The sequence below is a fragment of the Lathyrus oleraceus genome, chromosome 4, assembly GCF_024323335.1.
Source record: "Lathyrus oleraceus cultivar Zhongwan6 chromosome 4, CAAS_Psat_ZW6_1.0, whole genome shotgun sequence".
In the NCBI taxonomy this organism is placed as follows: domain Eukaryota; kingdom Viridiplantae; phylum Streptophyta; class Magnoliopsida; order Fabales; family Fabaceae; genus Lathyrus; species Lathyrus oleraceus.
This window is the reverse complement of record NC_066582.1, coordinates 367,979,764-368,004,615: the sequence shown is the minus strand read 5'-3', so window position 1 is coordinate 368,004,615 and position 24,852 is coordinate 367,979,764. Positions and strand designations below refer to the sequence as shown.

Genomic DNA, 24,852 nt, shown 5'->3' with positions numbered 1-24,852 from the left:
TGATAAAGTATATCTTCAAAAAGTCTGTTGTTACTGGTAGAATTTCCCGGTGGCAAATGTTGTTGACCGAGTATGATATTCAGTATGTGACCTAGAAAGAAATAAAAGGGAGTGTTTTGTCTGACTACCTTGCTCACCTACCTGTCGAAGGTTATCAACCGTTGAGGTTTGACTTTCCAGACGAAGACATTATGTTTACCAGAGACTTCACTATGCCAGGATTTGAAGCAGGCCACGAGGAAGGCCCTAAACCAGGATCACGATGGACGCTCATGTTCGAAGGTGCTTCCAATGCTCGAGGCCATGGCATAGGTGTTTTTATCACTTCTCCGACCGGTTTCCACCTTCCATTTACCGCTAGATTGTGTTTCGACTGCACCAACAATATGGAAGAATATGAAGCATGTATCTACGGTTTAGAAGTGGCAATCGACATAAGGATCAAGATTCTTAAGGTATACGGTGATTCAACTCTGGTAATCAATCAGGTAAAAGGTGATTGGGAGACTCGGGATAGCAAGTTGATACCTTACAAGGAGCATATCATAAAACTGGTACCCTACTTTGATGAAATCTCTTTTCACCATATTTCTAGGGAAGAAAATCAATTAGAAGATGCTTTAGCCACGTTGGCATCTATGTTGAAAGTCAAATGGAAGAATGAAGCACCATTCATCCATATTGACCACTTAGAAGAGTCGGCGCATTGTCTAGCAATCGAGGCCGGTCCTGATGATAAGCCCTGGTTCTATGAAATAAAGACATTCTTGGAGAAACGGCAATATCCCGAGGGTATATCCATTACCGACAAGAAGGCTCTAAGAAGACTCTCTTCCAAGTTCTTCCTAAACGGTGATGTGTTATACAAACGAAGTTATGATTCTGTACTTCTCAGATGCATGGATAGACATGAAGCTAGTACGATCATAAAATCCATACATGAAGGTTGCGAGGGTGTACATGCAAAAGGTCCTGCTATGGCCAAGAAGATCCTTCGGGTTGGGTATTATTAGACGACAATGGAGGTTGACTGTTACAACTTTGTTAAAAGATGTCACAAATGTCAGATATATGGTGACAAGATCTTCGTACCACCGACTCCATTGAACATTTTGACTTCTCCATGGCCTTTTTCTGTGTGGGGCATCAATATGATTGGGATGATAGAGCCTAAAGCTTTCAACGGTCATCGATTCATCCTAGTCTGCATCGAATACTTCACGAAATGGGTCGAAGCTGCTTCATATGCTAATGTCACTCGACAATTGGTTACCCGGTTTATCAAGAAAGAGATCATTTGTCGCTATGGGATACCTAGCAAGATCATCACTGACAATGCCAGTAACCTCAACAACAATATGATGCAGGATTTGTGCGAAGAATTTAAGATCGAGCACCACAACTCTTCACCATATTGGCCCAAGATGAACGGCACCGTAGAAGCAGCTAATAAGAATATCAAGAGAATCGTCCAAAAAATGATCAAGACATACAAGGAATGGCATGAGATGTTACCCTTTTCTATGCACGGTTACAAAACCTCAGTTCGCACATCCACTAGGGCAACTCCATACTCGTTGGTATATGGGATGGAGGTTGTCTTGCCGATTGAAGTCGAGATCCCTTCACTCAGAGTCATCATGGAGGTTGACCTCGATGAAGCTGAATGGATCCAATCACGGTATGACCAACTGAATCTGATTGAAGAAAAGCGTTTGACGGCCGTCTATCATGGTTAGTTGTACCAAAGGCGTCTCAAACGAGCTTTTGACAAGAAAGTTCTCCCTCGTGAGTACCGCCGCGCAGGGGAACTCGTGCTTAAAAGGTATTCTGCTATTCACTCAGACCCGCGAGGCAAATGGACTCCTAACTATGAGGGGCCTTTCTTCATTAAGAAGGCCTTCTCAGGTGGGTCTCTAATCCTCACAATAATGGATATGGAAGACTTGCCATCGCCAGTGAATGCAGACATAGGCAAAAAATATTATGCCTAAAAATAAATGATAAAAGTTGCTAGATTAATCTCCGCAAGTTTGATCTAGGAAAAAATGGCTATCCCGATGGACCAAAAAATGAATTGTCCATGCAAAAGTTATGGAATAAATATAAGGCTCGCTAAGTCGAAAACCCGAATGGGTGGCTTAGGCAAAAAGGAGCATCCCGGTGGACGAAAAGAATAAGAAATGTCCAGGCAAAAGTTAGGGATAAAGGAATTGACTATAATCCTCGAGTCCATTATGCTACAAGCCAGATATCAGATGGTCCAGGACCAATCCAATCATCGTCGGCCAAAGCAAGGTCTCGAAATTCAGATTCTACAGTAGACTAAGGCCAATGTTGTAATCAATGGAAGAAAATATATACAAAATATTTCCCATTGCCATTTCATTTATATTTTTCAATTTTTGCAACATCCTCATCAAGGGTGTCTACATCGTTGTACACACCATATGTACAGTTTCACATCAATAAAATTCAGTTCATTCCATCAAATATTTTGTCTTCTGTGTTTTGTATGCAAAATAACTGATTTATCTTATTCGCATAATGCTTTAAAATTTTGAGGAACAATAAAAGCTACACTAAAGAGAAACATTATGCATTACTGTGAAGTCCCGACAAACTTGAGAGATGAATGATGGCTCAAAAATGGTTTTGCTTGAACACTTGTGTCATCTAATTGGCTTGGCTTCCACGTTGGTTTCAGTGTCTCGGTGCTCCTCAGCAGGTAGATGAATCCTTGACAGCAGTGTTGACAACACCTGGATCCCACAATGGTCACCTTCCAATCTTCGATGACGAGTCAGAGTTCCCATCCTAATAAAGACTCATATCCCTGCGAATGACGGATATATAAACAAACAAGAATGCATCATAAAAAAAAACATACATCATGCACTGCATATATCATATTCCCCACCATGATACCCCATGTAGACATCAAAAGCCGCGGATGACTCCAACCACCTGTTCAAGCAAATTTGGGATACATTGGTATTTAATCCTCTTCCACCTTGAATACTTGAAAAGCTTCTGCAATTCCTGTATTCCAGTTTAAGAAGATTAAATAGGGGCAGATGTCGTACCCCAAAATTTGCACTCCCTTTTTCCTAGTTTTCCATTCAACCACTTGACTTGGGGATTATTTGCATACATTCATAATTCATTCATATGCATCATTCCTTCACTAGTGGATCACCATGGATTCAAAACTTTTTGGCTTATGAAGGTAGGGTTTATGTGGAGATCAAGTGTCAAAATCATGGTCTGACCATCTCATCAAGCATAGGGGGTGTGAAACCCTAATTGTTTGGTGGTGGAGGTATGGATTCAACAAGATATGATGAGGGGATCCTTTGGAGCTTCTCTGAATCTTGTCCTGGCCATCAAAACCCTAATGAAGGCTCATACATTAGAAGACTCGTTGTTGAAGCATATGGTTTTGTTCAAAGGACTTGCTTGAGGGGTAGGCCTCATGGAAACCCTAATCAAGGAAAGATTGGTCTTGATGGACTATGTGGCTTGACTTTCCATCCGGTGACATCCAAAACCTTAATTCCATCCACCTTTCACCCACTGACTGGTTGGCACCACCTTGATCTTTGTCTTGGATCAAGTCCCATGGCTTCCATACCTTACCCCCTCTTTTGTCATCCCATATGATCACCTCTAGAACAAGGTCTACTCTTGGCTCATTGTCACCTGGTCATTAGTCTTAAAACCAATCCATCTTAGCCAATGCTTGGTTGTCTAGTCCATGGATGGTTTTGTCTCCCCAAACTACCAAAGTCCATTGGTTTCATAATCCAAGAGGTATTTGTCCTTTGATTCATAGTTAATCCTTAACCTTGTTTCATTAGGTAGTAGCCTTGTTCATTTTACAAGTCATGACCATGTTCATTACAATTCAAGCACATACAAATACTAAATCCATTATACAATGAAAGCAACTTGAAAACCATTTTCAAACCATTTTGATTTCTTTCAATCCCTTATAAACCATCACATTGATCATTACATGAAAAATTACAAGCCTTGGCAACTTTTGACCAAATGTTGACTTTGGTCAACAGTTGACTTTTTGGTCAACTTTGACCAAAGTCAACCCAAATTCCTAAAACCCTAAATTCACCCATAATCACCCATTAAATATCCATTTACAAGAAAAATAAAAAATAAAGAACTTTGACCAATTGTTGACTTTGGTTAACTTTGACCAAAGTCAACTCACCCATTTTTTACCATCTAAAACTTAACCTAACCTATTTTGCCTTGATTCATCATCCAAAAGCCATGTTTGATGTGTTTGACTTTGTATCTTCGTTGCCAAGTAACTTGTCTCATGTTAACCTCATGTGTACCTTGTCTTCACTTGTCTTTTTGGTTTGGCCAACCATGGTTCTGCATTGCTAACATGGTCTTGCAATTACTACAACCAAGCATCACAGCCACATTAGATACTACACTTACATTGGCCATTTGAATAAGGATAATGCTTGGGTTTGGTCTTGAGCTCACATGAACAACATCATGTCATCAGGTTCTTGCAGCAGCCATGATCCTGCAGCAGCTAGAACCAAGCCTATAAAGCCAATTGGCACACTGTCATGGACCTCAAACAGAAATAGGACAATGATGCACCATAATACTCCATCATCCAAGAACATGAGCTAATGGTTAAGTGGAGAGGGTCTAGCTACTACGTGCCCAAGTCATAATGAGATTCCCTTGTAACATAACATAACCACTTGCCATAAAACTAAAGCCACAACTGGACTGCATCATGTCAGTATACCACAATTCTATTTCAGATTCAAGCCAAACAAGGTAGTCCTGCAACATGACCATTATATGGATCAGTAGAAAACAGAATTACATGCATACTGGGTGATCCTGCAGCAACACACCACTGACCTACAATGTCATCATGCTAGTTCCATGCCACAATAATCTCCTACATACCATTAGCCAAACAGTAACATCAGTGCAGCTAAACATTGCACCATAAAACTACATAAATACCACACCATAGTTAAATTTGCAAAAGGTTAACATGATTCATTCATAATGCATTCAATCCACGAGCTTACCTAGGGAATAACTTTACCAACCAAGGTCATAACCAACAGGAAACATCATCAATGCCAAGCCATGAAGTGTTGACATACCATAAAAGCCATAAGCTGGTTGTCAATGTCCGAGCCAGAATATGCCATGAGCATGAGCAAACATAACCTAATGCAAACTTCAGTGCTAAGCTGAGAGACAATCCTGTGATGCATCATCCATAAGGCCATGATATTCATGTTACAATAAAAAACCAAGAAGGCCAAACATGGCCAAATTTTTGCATCTGACCCGCATTCAACATCAAACAACAGCATGCACAAGCCATAAAGGGCTATCGTCATAGCATGTCAAGCAATTAATGTAAAGCAATGACAACAAAGCTCATGAGCAGACCTGCAACCTTTTTAAAGCACCAACACATAACAACAACATTCATACCTTTATGTCAGAGTTAGAAAGCATGGGCAAGTTAGGTTCTGCAGTATGTAGCCGGACTTAGTAGACCAAAACAAAGTAGAGTAGCAGCTTGATGCAAAACTTGAGCCAATAACATCCTGTAATCTAACATCAATGACCAAGCCAAGCAAGGCAGTCCTGCAGTAGATTATTCATTGCATCCATCATCCAGTTTAGTTAACAGGGTTATACAATTGCATAGAAAATAAGGCAAAGCATGATTAATTCAAGAATGGATTCCAGACTGACCCGGTATAACACATCGAAGTTATGACTGCAAGACAAATTAAGTCAGAGTGTTGGATAACTCACAGTACAACAAGTCCATTCTAAATTCAACTTCAAATTCATTTGCAAATTTGGCTCTAAATTCAGTTCAAATTAACACCAAGGTCTTACACCAACAGTCCAATATAGTAGAAGCATAAGCACATGGCAACATGTTTTGACCTGCATTCCAACACCAATCAATGCATAACAATTAACAACAACCAACACACATAGCATCACCCCAAACTCATTCACAATATTTCAATTCACTAACCAAGTTGGTATTAAAAGGTAAACCAGTTCAGCAGGTCATGACTCCAGCCACTAAAACAAATCCACTTAAGTTGTAACCAGCATTATCCAGTCAACAAAAACCAAGCTTGCTCATTCACCAACTAACCTATCCAACTAATTGAGTCAAGATTAACTAACTGAGTTAACTACCAACTCAGTGAGCCAATGTTAACTAACTCCAAGCCTTCTCTAATAGAGCCCAAACCTATATCCAAGCCTAACCAAACTCCAAACCTCACTCCTATTTAAACAGATTCATCACCATCACTCAATCACTTTTGTCATTACCTACAAACTCACTCTCACTCTGCAACAATCTCTCCCTCACCACTCACTCAGAGCTCTCATTTCACTTAAGCCATTGAAGCTTCGCATTGGAGCTTAAAATTGCTTGAGCTAGACCTCATCACTCACGGTTCATCATTCCCAATTTCCATAAGAAGAAGAAGAAGAAGAAGAAGAAAGGAATAAGAGAAGAGGATGAATCGTGAAATCAAAAACGTTCCTGTCAAATTTTCCGATCTCCTTCTCCGGTAAGTCAATCTCCAATCTCAGCTTTTTCACGTTTCAAGTCACCAAAGCGTAGAATCTAGGGATAGGAGTTCAAGCCCCATGGTGGTAGATTCCAATCCACTTCAGATTCCATTTAATTTAAGTTTAATGACTTAGGGTTCCTCCAATAAATCCCTCGATTTGGCTTATACATCAACCATTTCCCAAAACCACTCCCAAATCCATCTCCAGCGCAGCCTTGTGCGTCTGATGGTGGGTTCAATTTTAGTATTATGTCACCACCGTCGACGACGGCAATCGCCGGCGTGGCGGTCTGCGGCAGTCGGCCGGTGAGCTGAATGTTTGTGAGTGAGGAAGAATGGCGCGCACGTGTGTTTTCAAATTGTGTTGACTTGCACAAGTCAATTTTGGCCATGGCTGTTTTTTGAGTGGGATTAACCCCTTCCAGGCCCACTGAAATCTGTTTCACACACCCAATTTCTTGTACACCCCCCTAGGAACTTTGAGTAAATGTAATAATGGGCTTAACGAAAGCCCACATTCTGTTTTGCTTTTCCACTCTGTTTTTGGACACACACACCCTTGTGACCAATAATCCAGATATGGGCTTGGTTTGAAGCCCACATGACAATTTCAGCTTTTCACCCCCTCTCATGATCCATACCCCCCAACCAAATTCGATTTTATTTTGTATTTTAATTGATTTCTAAATTTTTTCAATTAGGTTAATTAGGTTAATTTTGGTATTAGGAAATTAAAATCTTGATTTTAGAACATTAGGTTAATATAATTTTAATTAGGTTTTAATTAGGTTTAATTAGAAATAGTTAGATTTTTTATTAAATTTAGGATGTAGTGCAATTTTCAATATTAGGTTAAACCATTTTTAGGATTTTATCATTTTTAGGTTCTAGTTAGTTTTTGAAGCAATACAAGTACAACCTTGACATGGCTCCGACAAGGCTTCAGTTACGGAATCAAGCACAGAGATTTAATGAATCCTTCAAAGAGTATGCTCAACGTTGGCGCGGAATGGTGTCTAGGGTCCGACCAGCACTATCTGATAACAAAGTGGTAGATGTCTTCATGGGTACACTTCAAGGGCTGTATTATGAAAAGATGGTCGGCAGTTCGTCGACAAATTGTGTTGATATGGTAACTATTGAGGAGCGTGTAGAAAACAGGCTGAAATCGGGGAAGATCACAAATACAACCGCTCCGCAGACAACGAACAAGAGGCTGCATGGGGGCTTCGCAAAGAAGAAAGAGGGGGAAGCAAATGTTGTGACGGCGAGTGCCCTCTCCCAATATCAATTTTCGATGGCCCCTATGTCGTACTATCCATTTCCATGATGCATCCATATTCTACCTTCCTTCACTCCATATGATATACATATTCTTTGAGCCAAATACGCTACCTATTTGCACTCCTTCTTGCATCACCTTGTGAACCAAGAAATGTTTGGGCTACAGCCTCAAACACTTAATTCCTTCCTTTTCGGCTTTAGCCGATATGGGCGGCCTGCTGGTCCACGTATTGGTAATAGCCACCTTACTCTTGGGTTCATCTTTTCACCCTTGTTGGAGCTCAAACCACTATTCTTTGGTTCAGACCATACTTTGATCACCATTCTGTTCACCTCCCACTTCTAGTTCCTTGAATTACGAAGCTCTGAATTCCTCTTTGCACTATGAGGATACATAGGCATGAGGGCCCTAATCCTCATCGAGCACTTTATCTATTTCGTTTCCTTTCCCCCGTTCTTTTGTGAGTAATCTTTAGATATCACACATATTCGAGCGAGAACAATCAAAACGGTTCCCATGGAGTACCATGGATGTTTGGGGTGCTAATACCTTCCCCTTGCATAACCGACTTCCTTTCCCAGCATATCTCTTTCCCCCGGGTTTTATCGTTGTTTTCCCTTCCCTTTAGGGATAAATAAAGTTCGATGGCGACTCTGTTGTATGTTCGAGTGTGCGATACATTCAGGTATATTTCCGCTAGCTTCAAGCACTACTGCAATAACCTGCCAAAACACACCTGCCTTGAGACATGTTTTCTCTTCCATGCATTGTGTACTACTACCACTACTAATATTAGAGGAGAAATGGAATAATCTTTATTTCTTAGTGTTGTACCCCAAAATTTACCCTCCATTTTCTCTTCTCATTTGACTCATGGCTTGAGACTCATTCATATTTCATTCAGGTGCATCATTCATTCATGATTAACACTTGCTAACGTGCATCATAAATTCAAGGTTTATGGTTAGTAAAAACAAGGGCTTTGCTTGAAGGCGGTGGTATTGCACACCTTATGGGCTAAAACCCTAATTCTTGACTTTGCTCCTATGGGATCTTGTGTTTGACCTTTTGTGTAATTAACCCGACTTTTGTACCCTAATTGTGGTCCATGGTTTAAGGTGTTTCCTTTGGAGCTTTGGGCTTTATTTGAAACCATAATCAGGGATAGTTGGTATTCATGTGCTTTGCTGGTTTGGCTTTCTGATCTACGGTTCATCAAAACCCTAGTCCTTGGCTTTGAGGTTTGTGAACCCTATGGTTTGCATTGAGGTAGTGGAAACCCTGGTTATGATTCATGGCAATGATGCACCACTCGAGTTGACTTCTCACCTGGATTAAAATTCCCGATTAATACATAAATTTGAACTTGGACCTAGTAAACCTTAACTTATGGTGTTATGTGATTGATTCAAGTCATGTTTGCATTCATGTTTCATTGACCTCAGGGTCTTAGGATCTGTTTGATCAAAGTCTTATGTCATCACCACTTCATCCATGGTTTTATCAAAATGTCAAGATTCATTCATGCTTTGATTTATAATCCCATTGATACAAGTTCATTGTCCATTTGATCAAGTCATTCCATGACCCATTAATTCAATTTCATTCATTCATTCAAAGAAAGTCAGGCCATTATGCCTCACATATGAGCCCATGCATCAAAATGAAGGCAAAAAAACATTTTTTGTGATGGAAATCGATTTCCATATCTTGGGTAATCGATTTCCCTGCTCTCAGTAGCCAAAAAAACATTTTCCCGATGGAAATCGATTCTCATATCTGGGGAAATCGATTTCCCTCCTTCCAATGGCCAAAAATTCATTTCTGGGTGATTTGGAGCCAAAAAAACCATTTTTCATTATGGAAATCGATTTCCCTACTTCCAGTGGCCAAAAATGCATTTATGTGTGATGGAAATCGATTTCCATGTTTTGGGGAATCGATTTCCCCTAGGACAGTAGCCAAAATACTGCATTTTTCAGCAGTAATGCAATAACCCTTGCACTACAAACCAGTTCCAATGCTTGCATCAATATACATTGAAATCTCTACACAATTATGCAGCAACCAACCATATAATTCATGCATTGGACCAAGCTCTTAACACTTTATGTCACCAAGCTTTTCAACATTTGTGAGTTACTCATAACAGTCCCAAACTAATTCCAAGTCACATCAAACTAACTCCAAACCACACCAAACTAACTTCAAACCTCTTCAAACTAATTCCAAACCATTTTAACTAATTTCAAGCCTCATTTAACCAATTCCAAGCCTCACAAAACTAACTTAAAACCTCCATTTGATCCAAACCTATAACCTATATAAACACATCACTCTCATTACACCAAAGTTGTCTCAGAACTTGATCATCACTCTCAAATTACTCATTGCAAATTCAACTTTTCTCACTTCATCTTCTCCAATTCTTCACCCTACACCAAATCTCAAACCACCATTGGAGCAAGCTTCACATTGGAGTATGTTATCAATTAAGATAAACCTCTTGCATTCAACAATCATCCCGACATTCACATAATCAACATCAACAACAACAATTCAATTCAGAATTTTTCAGAATCGATTCTTGAAGAGGGGGAGTTCATAGTATAAGTAGAAGATTAAAGATTCCAAGTAGCATACCTCTGGTTTTCTCTTCTTCATCTTTATCACCTCAAAATTTCAACAAGTTCCAAGATAATCCTCCATCTTGCAGGTCGGTGAATTTTCATCTTTGCTTGTTTGCTGAATTTTTGATACAACAATGTAGCTTATGTAATGGAGAATCAAAACCTTAAGGTTTGGTGGTTTGATTCTCCTCCATCTCCATTTAATTTCAAATTTAATGCTTAGGGTTCTTGACTTTAATGGCTCAATTTCCAGAATTGATTAACTTGTAGTTAGAATGGATGAGTGATTAGGATATAAGAGGTTGAGAGGAGTAAGAAATTGTGCTTTTTCTTGATTTCGGCCAACTCCGTCGCCTCCGGTGCGGTGGTGCCGGAGCTCTAGTGGTGGTTTTGTTTTGAAATGAGAATTGGAAGATGATATGTAGAGAAAAGAGTGAGTGCTGAATTTTTCACATGTCCCTTTGCAAACTCTGTTGGGCTTAGCCATTAAGTCCAATACTTTGCTTTCTACACACCTGTTTTGCTTAGCAACATACTTCCTGAATCCAACTACACTTCTTGGAATTTGGGCTTATTATGTTGAGCCCAAAGCCCATATTGCTGAATTATGCACTCTAAATTTAGGGTCTACACCCCCCTTGGCCCAATATTCTAATTACCATTTTAATTACATTTAATTCCATTTTATTTTGTGTTGATATTTTTGGTAATTGGTTTTTTTAGCATTTTAATTAGGCTTAATTAGGCTTTAGATTTTAATTAGAATTTAGGACTTTATTAGATTTTTGTATAATTTTCTAATTGGTTTTTGATATAGTTTTAATTAGATTAGAAATTAGAAAATAATTAGATTTTAGTTAATTCTTGAACATTAGGTTAAAATAGATCTTAGGATTTAATCAAATTGTAGGTTCTAATTAGAATTTAATTAGAAATAAATTTGTGTTCATGATTGGATATTTTTGTGAATTGACCATTTTACCCCTTAGGGATTATTTTGTCATTTTGACCATTTAATTGCATGTTCTCTTAGGAACTTTTTTGACTTAGATTTCTAATCAAGTATTGACAAACTATAACATGATGCCTTATATTAGTTTGATTAATTCTAAGCATTAGATTAGGTTCTAACCCAGTTTTCAAACTAAATCTTAACCCACGATTCAAATTGATCAAAAGTAATTTTGATCGGTTAAGTCCTTTGATATTATATAATCCCACGGTCTAAATTGAGTGACCAAAAGACTCTTGGTCACTTAATAATACTTTTTTCTCTAAGTTGTGGAGCTCGAAGCCTCAAGTCAAATATTCAATCAAGGCATTCTCAGTCATACCAAGCAGCAGATAATACAAGACACATCAAAGGTGGTATCTTCAAGAGCTTGTCATGAAGGAGAATTGTGATCCAAAACGCAACGGAAATAAAAATTTTCTCCTTTAGAGATCCTTACGAATGGTCATGATCAGTGATAGAACATTTACCTCTTATGACGATTGAAACCTTTGGTGCAGATCTCTTGTGACGATCAAAACCTTTGATGCAGATCCACTGAGTGATCACGAACGTTGAACGATGACAACGTCTCTACTCAGTCCACACGAACGGATTCCTTCAATCTCAGTGCTAGCTGGTACGAATGAAGGCTTTGAGTGAGAGAGAGAGAGAGAGAGAGAGAGAGAGAGAGAGAGAGAAAACGAAAATAATGCAACCGTAATGAATGCTTATGCACAAGGGTTCTATTTATAGAACCACTTGTGTGGGCTTCAAGCTAAAAAGCCCACTTAAGTGTATTTTGGCCCATATCTTATAATATGCCCAAAATCACTTAAGCTCATGGTATCTTACCATATTTCATATTCTACTTAAGTACACCGTACCTTTACAATGTTCTACAATTCACTTAAGGGTACCATACCTTACGGTGTTCCTTAGTTACTCTATCTCTCATCAATCCGTCCTTTGTGTCTGACCCTGTAGGTTTTCGCGGCATTGGCAATTATATTAAATCATGTATTTAACATAATAAACAGTGAGCGGTATCTAGCAACACATCACTGCTACCCAAGACACGAAAATGTCATGTGATCTGACAATTCCTTCTGTGATAATACTTATGTGTATAATTACCCTTTTGCCCTTATGTCTATATTGAACACAAGGCATAGACCGTGTCATCCTTGTCTAGTTCAATATTGGGCCCATAGACATTTATCCTGTTACGCAGGATGGGCAAATTCCATCTAGGTCACTCATGTCCCTCAGCATGCTTCGTGGAGTACCCATCAACTGTCTTTATGGTTATCCAGTTACGGACAACGTTTGATCAGCAATAAAGCACTCGACTCCACATCTAGGGTCCATAGTGGTTTCAGGTCAAAGAGTGGTATACACTATTATCACCATGAGAATAACTTATGACACTTTGCATAACTTTCTATATAGTATTCTCATAGCGGGTCAATCCGGTATAAATATTACTCCTAATATTCATACCTATGTTTAAGACTTGATAACTCCTTATCCATGATCCATGAGATGTGATCATCAGTCTATATACATGATAGTCTTAATGCTTTAATGTCATCCCACTTCACAATAAAGCTCGACTACGGATACTTTAAGAATAGTGTCCTTATGTTTAATGTGATCTCATGATTAAGTCATACTTGATACATTAAACAGACTAGCTATTCTAGGGACTTTATTAAACAAACGTAATAAAGAAAAAGCCTTTTATTATTAATAAATAATTCGATACAAGTACCAAAAGTATTGGCCTCTAGGGCTTACACCAACATGTCAAATCAAAGTTAGAATTATGTGGCATGAGCCTTAAGTAATATAAAAGGAATGAGACTGGAGAATTCCTAACCCCATTTTGAATATCTTTAGGTATGGGACAAATGACCCAACGCTCATTGCATTCACCTCTATTCATAGACTTTAGCACAACTCAAATCATATGATTGGCAAGTTTCTCTCTCTTCACAAAGCGATTCGACAAGCAAAAGACTTCATCAATAACTTATCAGTCATGGTTCAAGTTGTACGACACGAGCCTTAAGCAATGGAGAGGGAATGGCACTAGAGAATTCCTACTCCCATTCTGAATATCTCTGGGTACGGGACGCTTGACCGAGTTGCTCATTGCATTCACCTTCATTCATAGACTTTAGTGAAATTCGAATCGAACGATTGATAAGGTTTTCATCACTACAACAAAAAACAACAAAGATTCACTTTCGGTAACTTGAAAGTTAAGATGATAATTACATGCCACAAGCCTTAAGTAGTAAAGAAGGAGTGATACTGGAGCTTTCCTACACCCATTCTGGATGTCTTTGGGTGCGGGACGTTTGGCCCGTTGCTTATTGTGTCCACCTTTACTCATAGACTTTAGTGTGGTTCTTATCCAATAACTATCAAGTCTATTACACTCTTTCAATCAATCAATCATCTCCTCTTGCCTCCTTCATCACTTTGCTTTCAGCCCTATGGGCTGAACTACAAAAGCTCTTACTTTCTCATTACACAGTAAGAACACGTAGGCAGGAGAATTCAGATTCTCTGTGAGCTATCTTATTTGTAAATCAATCATTCTCCATTCATCAATCAATACCATCTTTTTGAGATCAGATATCACTTTTCCTTGGTTTCCATGTTCATCGTTTTAGGACGCCTAATGAAAAGTCTGCCTTGTGAGCTAAGAGATGTTTGGCTTGTACCCAAACGTTTAATTCCCTTTGTTTCTAGTTATGAAAGGAGTGTGTATGCGTAGGTCCCTCCACATCCTAGTCAATACCTCTTTCACTCTTCGGTTTAAAGTTTATTCCTTCATGGATCCAAGATACTATTCTTCTTTGATCTTGAACTGCTTGTTCCCTAGTAAGTGATATACTCTTCCTTGCACCCAACAAGACTTTCTTATGGGCCTCATAATCATCCTTTTAGGACATTTGTTCATCTTGTGAACCAAGAGTCGTTTGGCTTGTACCCAAACATCTAATTCATTTTCTTGGTAAGACAATATAGTGGGTATGCCTTTGTTCCTCCACATCTTAGTTTTTACCTTTTCACTCTTGGGTTCAAAGTCAGTTTACCTTATGAGTTCCCACATTACCATTCAGTTGGTACAAGTTACATTGTTAATCACTTCCGCATCTTCCCTTTGTTCTCGTAGTTCCATGAACTACGATTGCTCTGATTTTCTCATTGCACAGTGAGAATACGTAGGCACGAAGACGTGAATCCTTGGTGAGCATACTCTTAATTATTCCTCCCTCCTCCTTAGGGAACCACTCATATCTTTCATAATCCATTACCTACCTTTAATCATAAACCATTCATCCTAGTGGCATATTGTTTCTTTGAAATCAAACACACTTTTTTGGAGTTTCATTTATATCCTTTTAGGACGCCTAGCGAAAACTCTGCATTTATGCCTAGAGTTGTTTGGATTGTCCCCAGACATTTAATTCCTCCTTTTTCGGCCCAACCATACAGTGACACCATGACTTAGACTCCTCACTTGTGGATGATGTCAATTTCCCTCTATTGTATAAATTTCATTTTTCCTATGGATTCCAATATACCATACTTTTGGTTTCAAACTATACCTCCTCAGTCACTTGTTACCAAACCCTTCCTTTTTGTGACTTTGGTCACTTCATTCCGTTCATCTCCATGATGCATGCATATTCTACCTTCATTCACTCCATATGATATACTCTTGCTTTGATCCAAATACATTATCCTTTGCGCTCCATCTTTTATCAGCCTGTGAACCAAGAATTGTTTGGCTTATACCCGAACATTTAATTCATTCTTTTTCGGTAAGACAATACAGTGGGTATGCCTAGTTTCCTCCACATCTTAGTATATACCAATTTTGCTCTTGGGTTCATATTTCACCCCTTGTTGGAGTTCAAACAACATTCTCCTTTGGTTTAGACCATACTTTGATCACAATTCTTTTCACCTCCCACCATTAGCTCTTTGAACTACGGAGCTCTGAATTCCTCATTGCACTATGAGGATACATAGGCATGAGGGCCCCAATCCTCACCGAGCACTTTATCTATTTATTTTCCTTTTCCTTTATCCTTTTACGAGTAAACTTTAGATGTAATACCCATTCGAGAGAGAACAATCAAAATGGTTCCCATGGAGTACCGTGGATGTTTGGGGTGCTAAGACTTTCCTCTTGCATAACCGACTTCCTTACCCAGCATACCTCTTTCCTCCTCGGGTTTTATCAATGTTTTACCTTTCCTTCGGGAATAAATAAAGTTCGATGGCAACTCTGTTGTATGTCCGAGCATGCGACACGTTCGGGTATATTTCTGCTAGCTTCAGCTGACAACTCTGCTGGGGAGACTTCGTTGCTTAGAGTACTTCCTAGTCGCTAAAAGGAGTCGAGCCTAGTTTTGATTTCTTCTCCGTTAGTTTAGGTGTTTACCTTTATAGATTTACTCGCTTTATTTATCACATTTCTTATTGCTTTAGATATTGTCATGGATATTATCTGTTATATGCTTTGTTGGGTTAGGGGTTGATACTATATTAGTGAAGCTCTATACCCGAGCTTAGTATACACACAGGATAGATTCGTGGATAGTCATTGTCATACCCCAAATTTTACTTTAACTTTTTTTCACCTACACCGGCTTAACATGATCATTCTATACATTCCATCATTCGTTTCATTATATCATTAAGAGATATGGGTGGATGAATAATCCAAAAATTGATTGTTACAGTAATTCTCTATTCATAATTCATCGACGTCATTATCATTCATCAGTTTATTTTTAAAATAAATAAGTCAAAAAAATCAAAATCTGACTTTGGTGATTTTTGTTACTAATTCATTTGCAATTGTTCCAAAATCCATTTACATTGCATTTTTGCATTCTTTGTATTTTTACTTTCTTTATCATCTTATATCAAATTAAATTTTTATTATTATTATTTGAATTTGTTGTTGTGTTTCAAGTATTAAATGGGTTTTGTTTTAATTAATTCTTAATATAAAGAAATAAAATAAAACAATTACATCCTCAACATTCCTATTCATTCAACAATCTTCCAGGAATAATGATCAAGCAATAACAATTTGGATATTGGCTCTTCTCCCATGCAAACGTAGAGTGTTGTTCTTTGCAGAATGACTTGGAGGAATTTGTAGAAATAGTTAACTTCACTAATCTTGGAGTTTTAGGGTCCCATTTCACATTTTCGATGTTATTTTGAGTTGCCATGACTTTGTAGAAGAGAACATTCTGCTATTGCGAAAAAAGAAGACTATGTGCTAGACATACTGCAGAATTAAGTTACAAAGTTAATCAATTCATACTAACACAATAATGCATTATTATTAAATCATTTACCACTGAAGATAGTCGAATTTGTTTGCTACTCCATTACAATTATATATGTATAGACATTTCATACAGTACAAAAATGTATGTCTCTCGGAAGGTTATTCGGCCAGTATCATTGAAACTTTTTTCTTCTGATGAACCTAACATAGAGTTGATGCCACTTCCCACTAACCTATGTAGTATTCATGAACACAACAAGGAAGAGGATATTGGTAGTCCCGGATCAACAACTTCTAAATTTTTTAAACCTCTACCTTTAGCAAAAGAAGTTTCTTCACAGGACACTGAGGTATATGATATAGCTTATCAAGGGACATGGATTTTGTTCAGTAAGACCATGAAATGCTTTGTCAGATGTACTACTCGGAAAGATACCAGTATGCCTGCTTATAATAATGTTAATACACCATAACAGACACTAGAACTACTGTTGCTCCTGCATCTTCATCAAAGCGCCTCCGAATCATCATAGTTTCGTGGTCGCTGCTGTGACCTCTACAGGGTCACCACCATTTTGTTATCCTTTTCCAATTACAATCAGTAGCCGTGTGGAGAGGCTTTAACATCATTAGGATTTCAGTTGAGTAGGCCAACATGCATTAATCCTCGGAAGCAATCACAACCTGAAACAAATCAATTCATAACAAACTTAAATGGATTTATTAACTAGCCATTAATAACTAGCATAACGGAAATCAACTAACAGTAAAGCATAAGGATAGTCAAACTTACATTTGCCAAGTACTTGATCAGAACATATGACTTGCGGTAGAACTTGCACTAACAAGTCGTCTTCAATCCACGAATAGCCATTCCATATAGCTTCAATTGATTAGTCACCTGGGATAGCCAGTCATAACAGTAAGAATAACTAACCCTAACTAACATTTAACTATTTCTAACAGAATTTTCAGATAACTAACAATTTGGATGCCTAACAACTTCGAACCAAAGTTAATTTCAATAGGAATTTCACTACCATTTAATTTGGATCCCAAAATCTTAATTTCATTGCAAATTTGGATTGAATTTCGAATAAATCTGGAAACCATATAAATACCTTTTCTTTCCACATTATGTTCAGTTTTTCTTCATTCTTCAGTCATCTTCATCTTCTTCACCCTTCTTCACCCTTCTTCAATCTACAATTTTTCTTCAATCTTCACCAGAAAAATCAGAATTGGAGTCTTCACTGCATTTTGGGATTGATGCTTCAATTCTCTCAGTGTCTGTGATTGTTCCTCATTTGTGCTTCAGTCCTTCGCATTCACCCTTGATCATAAGCTCCTTTCTCCCTCAATCACCTTGTTACATCACAAACGTTCAAGTGTAGAGCATCAAGAATTCGCTTAAACTCACAACAGTTTCTCGCGAATCTCGCACACAAGAAGAGAAAAGAAAACTCACACAAAGGGAGAAGAAGAGATCGAGGAAGAAATTTCCAAGAACGAACTACCTGGATTGACTCCGGGGTGTCGCCGTGCTGGAAGACCGATTCGGTAAGTACTTTGAAGCTAGCTTAATTTATCGTTGTTTACTTTTAGCATCAAAACTCGATGTGAACCCAACTTGTTAAAAATGAACCATGAGCGTTACCGAAAACTTCGATACTGAACACAATCCGAAACGCAAACTGGAGTCCGAAACCGCTATGACAAAAGCCACGTCCTCGAGGCTTGAATCGGCCGAATCACACAAGACGTGAACGAGATGCCGAGGAGATTGAAGTTCTGAGATGAAATACATAAAGCCATAAAATGCAACACCTTGGTTCGAATGCAGTGGTGGCGACCGGAGGAAGAACGCGTCGCTCTTCTGAAAGCGGTCCTCATTTCTTCAGCTTTCACATAATCGATTTTCGCCATCTCCTTGTTGGGGACGCGACGCCATCGCGGTTACGACCCTGAGACTTTTCTATAAGCGCTTTTCAAGCTGCGGTTTCCGCCACTTTGGTCTCATGAAAACTTTACCTCGTGTAGCCCTTCAATTGTACATACATCCCTACAAATAAATTTTTTTATCAAAATAAGATCGTATAAATAGGGTATATTTTTCAAAAATAGAATTTTTTCTCATTTGTGCTTGAAGACTTACGGAACACACATTTTTGGATTTTTTGGCATTGTAAACCGGAACACTAAAAGTAAGTCTTCTAGTTCACATATTGTATACCGGAACACTTATCTAAAGTCTTCCGGTTCGTTGCATTTTGGGGCATTGAACCGAAAGTCTTTTAGAAAGTCTTCCGGTTTGGTTGGTTGTATACCAGAACTCTTTCTTAAAGACTTCCGGTTTGGATGAACTAAATCGGAACTCTTTTAAGAAGTGTTCTAGTAGTCAACCTTTTAGTTTTCCACACGAGAACTCTTCTTTGAAGTGTTCTGGTGCGTTACTTTTTTTTTAGTTTTAAATTTTTTTAATATTTTTAATTTTTAATAATTTTTTTATAATATTTTTTATAGTGGTTCGAAGACGAGGTGCAGATGGTAGGATTACAGGCCGTACTTTAGACCGGGGCGCATCTTCATCTACAGCTGAGCCGGCTGGATATCCAGGAGGGTCGTACGATACGTCTCTTTTGGTGAAGTACGAGAATCATGTTGCTCGGCATTTATGGTTTGGTGAGGTAAATAAATGGAATATATTTGAAAATGAATAATAGTTGAATATTTTATATTGTATTTTCTAATATTTGTTTTAATTATTTTTAGGAAAGAGGTCCCAAGAAAGAGTTGAAGGTTGCTGGACATGGACTGAAACTGACATCTAGGATTCCATTGGCTCTTCCACCACATATGGAGAGTTGGGTATCTAGATCTGGTTTATCTTCACTTCAGAGAACTAGTCTGAACAAGATAGACACAAATCTTGTCTCTGCATTTGTGGAAAGATGGCATCTAGAGACATCTTCATTTCACATGCCGTTTGGTGAAATGAGCATTACTTTGGATGATGTCTCATGTCTGCCTCACTTGCCCATCAGAGGTATCTTCTGGAGTCCTCAGGATGCCACGGAAGAGGCAGCTGTTGAGCTTATTGTTGACTACTTAGGAGTGTCACAGGGTGAGGCACAATCACATGTTCGTAGCTGCAGGGGTTCGTATTATAAGTTGGAGTGGTTATACGATTTATTCGTACAACATGGAGCTGCTTCCAACTGGGCATATGCGACCAGAGCATATCTGTTGATGTTGGTGGATTCCACCATTTTTGTCGATAAGACCTTTACACTTGTAGAGACACGATACCTCCTATTGTTTACGGACTTAGATAGATGTTCAGAATTTAGTTGGGGAGTAGCTGCACTAGTTATCCTATACAGATATCTTGGAGATGCGTCCATGTTCAGTTGCAAACAGCTCGGTGGATATCCTACTCTCCTACAGGTATATAATTTAATTTTGTTTATTAAGTGTTGGATTCATTTTATAAAATATGTTAACTTAATTTATTTTATTTATTATGTTTGTATTTTGTAACAGTGCTGGATTTACGAGTACTTTCCAACTGTTGGAAAAAGAGGGGCGAATTGGAAACCAACTGATAATTGTGGTTTTCCTCGAGCGATGAGATGGTCGTATAAGCAAGGAGTCCTGAAGGTTGATGATTTACGACCTATTTTGGACGAGCTGACACATGCCGACGTTATATGGCGTGCATTTGAGGATCATAGAGCATGGCGTCAGTTTGATGAGTTATGCCTCTACATGGGGTGTTTGAAGTGGGGTGACACGGTTGTTCCATACTTGCCTGACAGATGTTTACGTCAGTTCGGGTACAGGCAGTATGTTCCATCCCCACCTCTTGATTGTATGATGGCGACGGATATTGATGTTGATTGGATTGGTTACCATCAGAGCGTTATCGCTGTGATCTGTCCAACTACCCTGGCCACCACTCCATCTGATGTAGAAGATGGTTATCTGGAGTGGTATTATTGTGTTTCGCATCCACGGTTGGTCCCTCCCCTTCGTGACGATCCAAGAGAGGTACCAGTTCCTGTATATGACGTTGGACCATCTGATCCTGATTGTGATCGTGTATCTACATTGATTCATCGTTATCTGAGATAGGTTAATGCCGAAGAGGAAGATCCACAGTTTGCTGATTTATTTAAAGATTTGCATATTTCTCGTTCACATTGATTTATGTATTAAGTTTTAGAACTGAATATAATAGACATAATATAAAATTCATGTTTTGATTACATATTCATGTTTTGAGTATATATTCATGCTAATATATGCGTAAGTAATTGCCAATGTTGTAGATGTCCTGCAAATCCTAACATCCAAGACGTTGCTGTATGAGAATGAAACTTCTTCCAATCTAATGTGACCGGTGGCAACAGAAACCCCTCTTTCATGTTAACCTGATAAAGTGAAATAATTAAAATATTAAGTCATATAAAATATTAAGTGAAATAATTAAAATATTAAGTCAAATAAAATACGTACCTGAACCCAATGATTTTGGTTAACAAAACCAATGCAATAAATAGAGACATTTGGTGAATGTGAACTTGTCATAGGAAAGAAAGTCATGCACGGATTGCCTAAACAGACAAGTACAACATTATAGCGATTCGCTATCAAGTAACACATATCTAGTAGAGTCAACCATTTTTCAGGTGACTGTGAACCAAAGGATTCCATCATCAAAGATTCTCTCACTTCTGACAACCGATTAGAAAATAACTTGTCATACAAAGTTGACATATCCTTGTCTATTATTTCCAACCCCAACTCTCTACGAACCATTGGCCAACCATCCTCACCATATCCATGCAATGATGCAATGACTCTAAATCCACAACTACCATCTGATTCAATATTAACTACATCTTCAATGTATGACCTAATATGATTAGGAAATTAAAGAGTGAATTGTGGTTGCTTCTTTGATAATTTTAACTTCTTAGAAGTCTGTGATGGTTGAGATTGCCTTTGTGAAGATTGAGATGCCTTATCAGCATACTCATGATACGAAGGGTCCCTATAAACATCATATTCTGCTGGTTTTTTCCCTTTCTTCTTCACTCCTCCTTTGGTTTTTAGTTTCTCGGTTGGTGGACACAATTGAGTCATTGTTGGGTATGCTAGTTCACATACCCTACTCTTTAATGCCCTTTTCCCAATAACATCTAATGACCTAAATCGTTTCCATAATTCATCCATTGCACAAGTCATATCCACCTCTGATCCATCATCTGCACCTACCTCTAACTCAACTTCCAAAGTTAGTTTCCTCCAATGAACATGAACAACATCTATGGGTATAGGTATACCACCTAGTGCGTATCTTCCTAACTCACAAGCACAAGGTAACCCATAAGATGTTCTAAGAGTACAACCACATATTTGCCTGTTAGTTCTAACATAATCAACTCTCAATAACTCTTCAGCAATACGTCTCAAAGCAGCTCAAGATACGGAACCACACAAATAACCATAAAAGGGACTTATGTGCACGTGCTCAACTTCGTAAAAACTCTTTTGAAAAGAAGCTCTAATGTTTCCCAGTTGTAACCTCAAGTTGTTATTCATAGCTTCCCAACATTTGACCATGTCACCTATACTGTTTCCTAACATCTGCTTTAACTTCCAATGAGCAGATTCAACCCTAAAAATATTAAAATAACACATAAAAAATACATATAAAAAATATCACATATAAAAATAACACATAAAAAATTATAAGACGTACCGATTAGTCATTGTGTTACCCAAATGTAGCACTCGATTAATCCATGCTCCAACAAATCTATGTTTATGTGGAGTCAACCATATGTCTTTCACATAATTCATAAATCCACTATAATCAACACATGCTTGCTCAAGTTGATGCAACTGTTGTCCATACTCAACCTCATCACTAGCCCAAACAACTTCCATCCATAATGTGTCTATCGTCTTTTGCAGGTCATTCACCACATGTTGTTTGCATTTGGCACCAATGTTTTTGTTAATGTGAAATCTACATAACAAATTAATCGACCTGGGAAACAATTTCAATTGCTTCCATCAAAGCAAGATCTCTATATGTCAAAATCACTTGTGGACATAAGTCTTTCTTCACAAACAAATCTTTTAGTTTCTCCAATACCCAGCAAAAATTCTCTGTCTGCTCAGACTCCATATACGCAAATGCAACAGCAAAAGTCAACTCGGTTGATGTCATGCCAACAATTTCAAACAAAGTTTGTCTATATTTGTTTGTCTTGTAGGTGTTATCCATAACTAACATAATCGAAAAAATATTCAACAACTTAACTGAATCAGGATGGGCCCAAAATATCTCTCTCACAACTTCCGAGTCATCCTTTTTTCTACTCCAATAGACATAGCCTGCATCCTCAATAAGCTTAAACAAATGTTGTATCTCACTTCTAGGACCTCTTATCTCTTTTTGTATCACACTTTTATGCTTGTATACTTGCGTAATCCGAGTGACATTCTCAGGATCTCGGTCTTGCAAGGAAAGCAATATGTGTCTAGGTGGTACATGTCTCTTTGTCAAATCAGCGACATGTTGCTTCTCATATGTGGTCAACCTACCAATAAAGGAATGACCTTCTTAACTATCAGGTAAACCATGATTATGTAACCCACATTTTACATCAATCTTCCAACCAGACCCATCTTTCGTCGGAGTCGACCTGATTTTAAATGGGCATCCACATTTCTTGGACGCACTTTGGGTTCCACTATCAGTACTCTTGTGTTTCCCACCTTTATCACAACCAAATATTAATTTGTTACTTCTCCCTCTCTTCCCTGTTTCAGTATCTGAACGAATGATAATAACAATTACTTTATTATCGATTCCAACCTCTTTAATCCATCTGATCACCTCTTCTCATGTACCAAATATTTCAGTCGCTATAAATTCATCAGAAGTATCTAAACATATTTGGGGAAGATTTTCCTTTCCTACACAATAAAAAAATTTAAAAAATAATTTAAAAAAAAAATAGCAAATCAGAACACTTCTTGAAAGACTTCCAAAACACATAATACACAAACCGGAAGACTTCTTCAAAGAGTTCCGGTATGTATCACTTTGTTTACCGGAACTCTTTCAAGAAGTGTTCTGGAACGTGACTTTTTTCTTAAAGAACCAGAACTCTTTCGTGAAGACTTCCGGTTCATTACTTGGTGTGTTCCGGATGTCTTTTGTGAAGTCTTTCGGTTTGGAAAAAAATACATACCGGAAGTCTTTTTCCATGAGTTTCGGTGCGAGGGTGGATGTGTAATTTTTGAAAGTTTCAACTGAATGGTAAAAATGAAATGGTAAATTGGTTAAAACCATTTAAGGGTAAAATTGGTATTTTTGAAGAATTGTAGGAGTATGAGGCTAAACGTAGGGGTACGAAGTAAAATTTTCTGGTCTCAGCTTATGCGTTATCCCCGGGTTTTGGATAAGAATTGGGTTTGGGGCCTAAGGCCCAAACGCCTTTGGATCCTTTACACGCACTTAGGCACAAACGACATATCAATCCTCCCTCAGCTTTGCCTTGGGTTGGGCTTCAAGCCCAAATATATGGCTCCTCACATCCTCACCAAGGTTCCTACACCCCCTTGCATTGGCAATAGCAAATGGGCCTCTACTTTGAGGCCCATATCCGGATTTGCCTTCAAACCCCTAACTGCAATTCCAGTTCTGGCCTTTTTAGGTTTCTTGTCAATTTCAATTAATTGTGTGGATTAGATTATAATTAGTATTAATTTATTTGATTAACTTTAACTTTAGGGCCTAATTCAGATTGTTTTGACCAATTAGATTTTAATTAGGATTAGTCTTGGTCGTTAATTCGAATAATTAGAACCTTTACTTCATGATAATATGAATTTAAATCTTAGTTAAATTTTAGAATTTTAATTAGGTCCAATTTTAGTTTTAATTAAATATTGATTTTAGACACATT

The 24,852-nt window shown here is 38.1% G+C and overlaps 1 protein-coding gene and 1 long non-coding RNA gene across 3 annotated transcripts; one reads left to right on the top strand and one right to left on the bottom strand.

Annotated features, from left to right (window-relative positions):
* The first annotated feature begins 212 nt into the window (after positions 1-212).
* Positions 213-1,013, top strand: LOC127137453 (uncharacterized). The gene has a single exon (XM_051063910.1). It carries the CDS (start codon positions 213-215, stop codon positions 1,011-1,013), a length of 801 nt encoding a protein of 266 aa, XP_050919867.1.
* A 15,877-nt stretch (positions 1,014-16,890) lies between these two features.
* Positions 16,891-18,923, bottom strand: LOC127075487 (uncharacterized). 2 transcript variants are annotated; one of them, XR_007786468.1, is made up of 4 exons: positions 18,382-18,923; positions 17,986-18,229; positions 17,658-17,765; positions 16,891-17,548 (listed from the first exon to the last, which is right to left on the bottom strand). It is a non-coding gene; the product is annotated as an uncharacterized LOC127075487 (long non-coding RNA). The 2 variants fall into 2 exon arrangements; XR_007786467.1 differs by having other exon boundaries at positions 17,986-18,923.
* Positions 18,924-24,852: the final 5,929 nt, after the last annotated feature.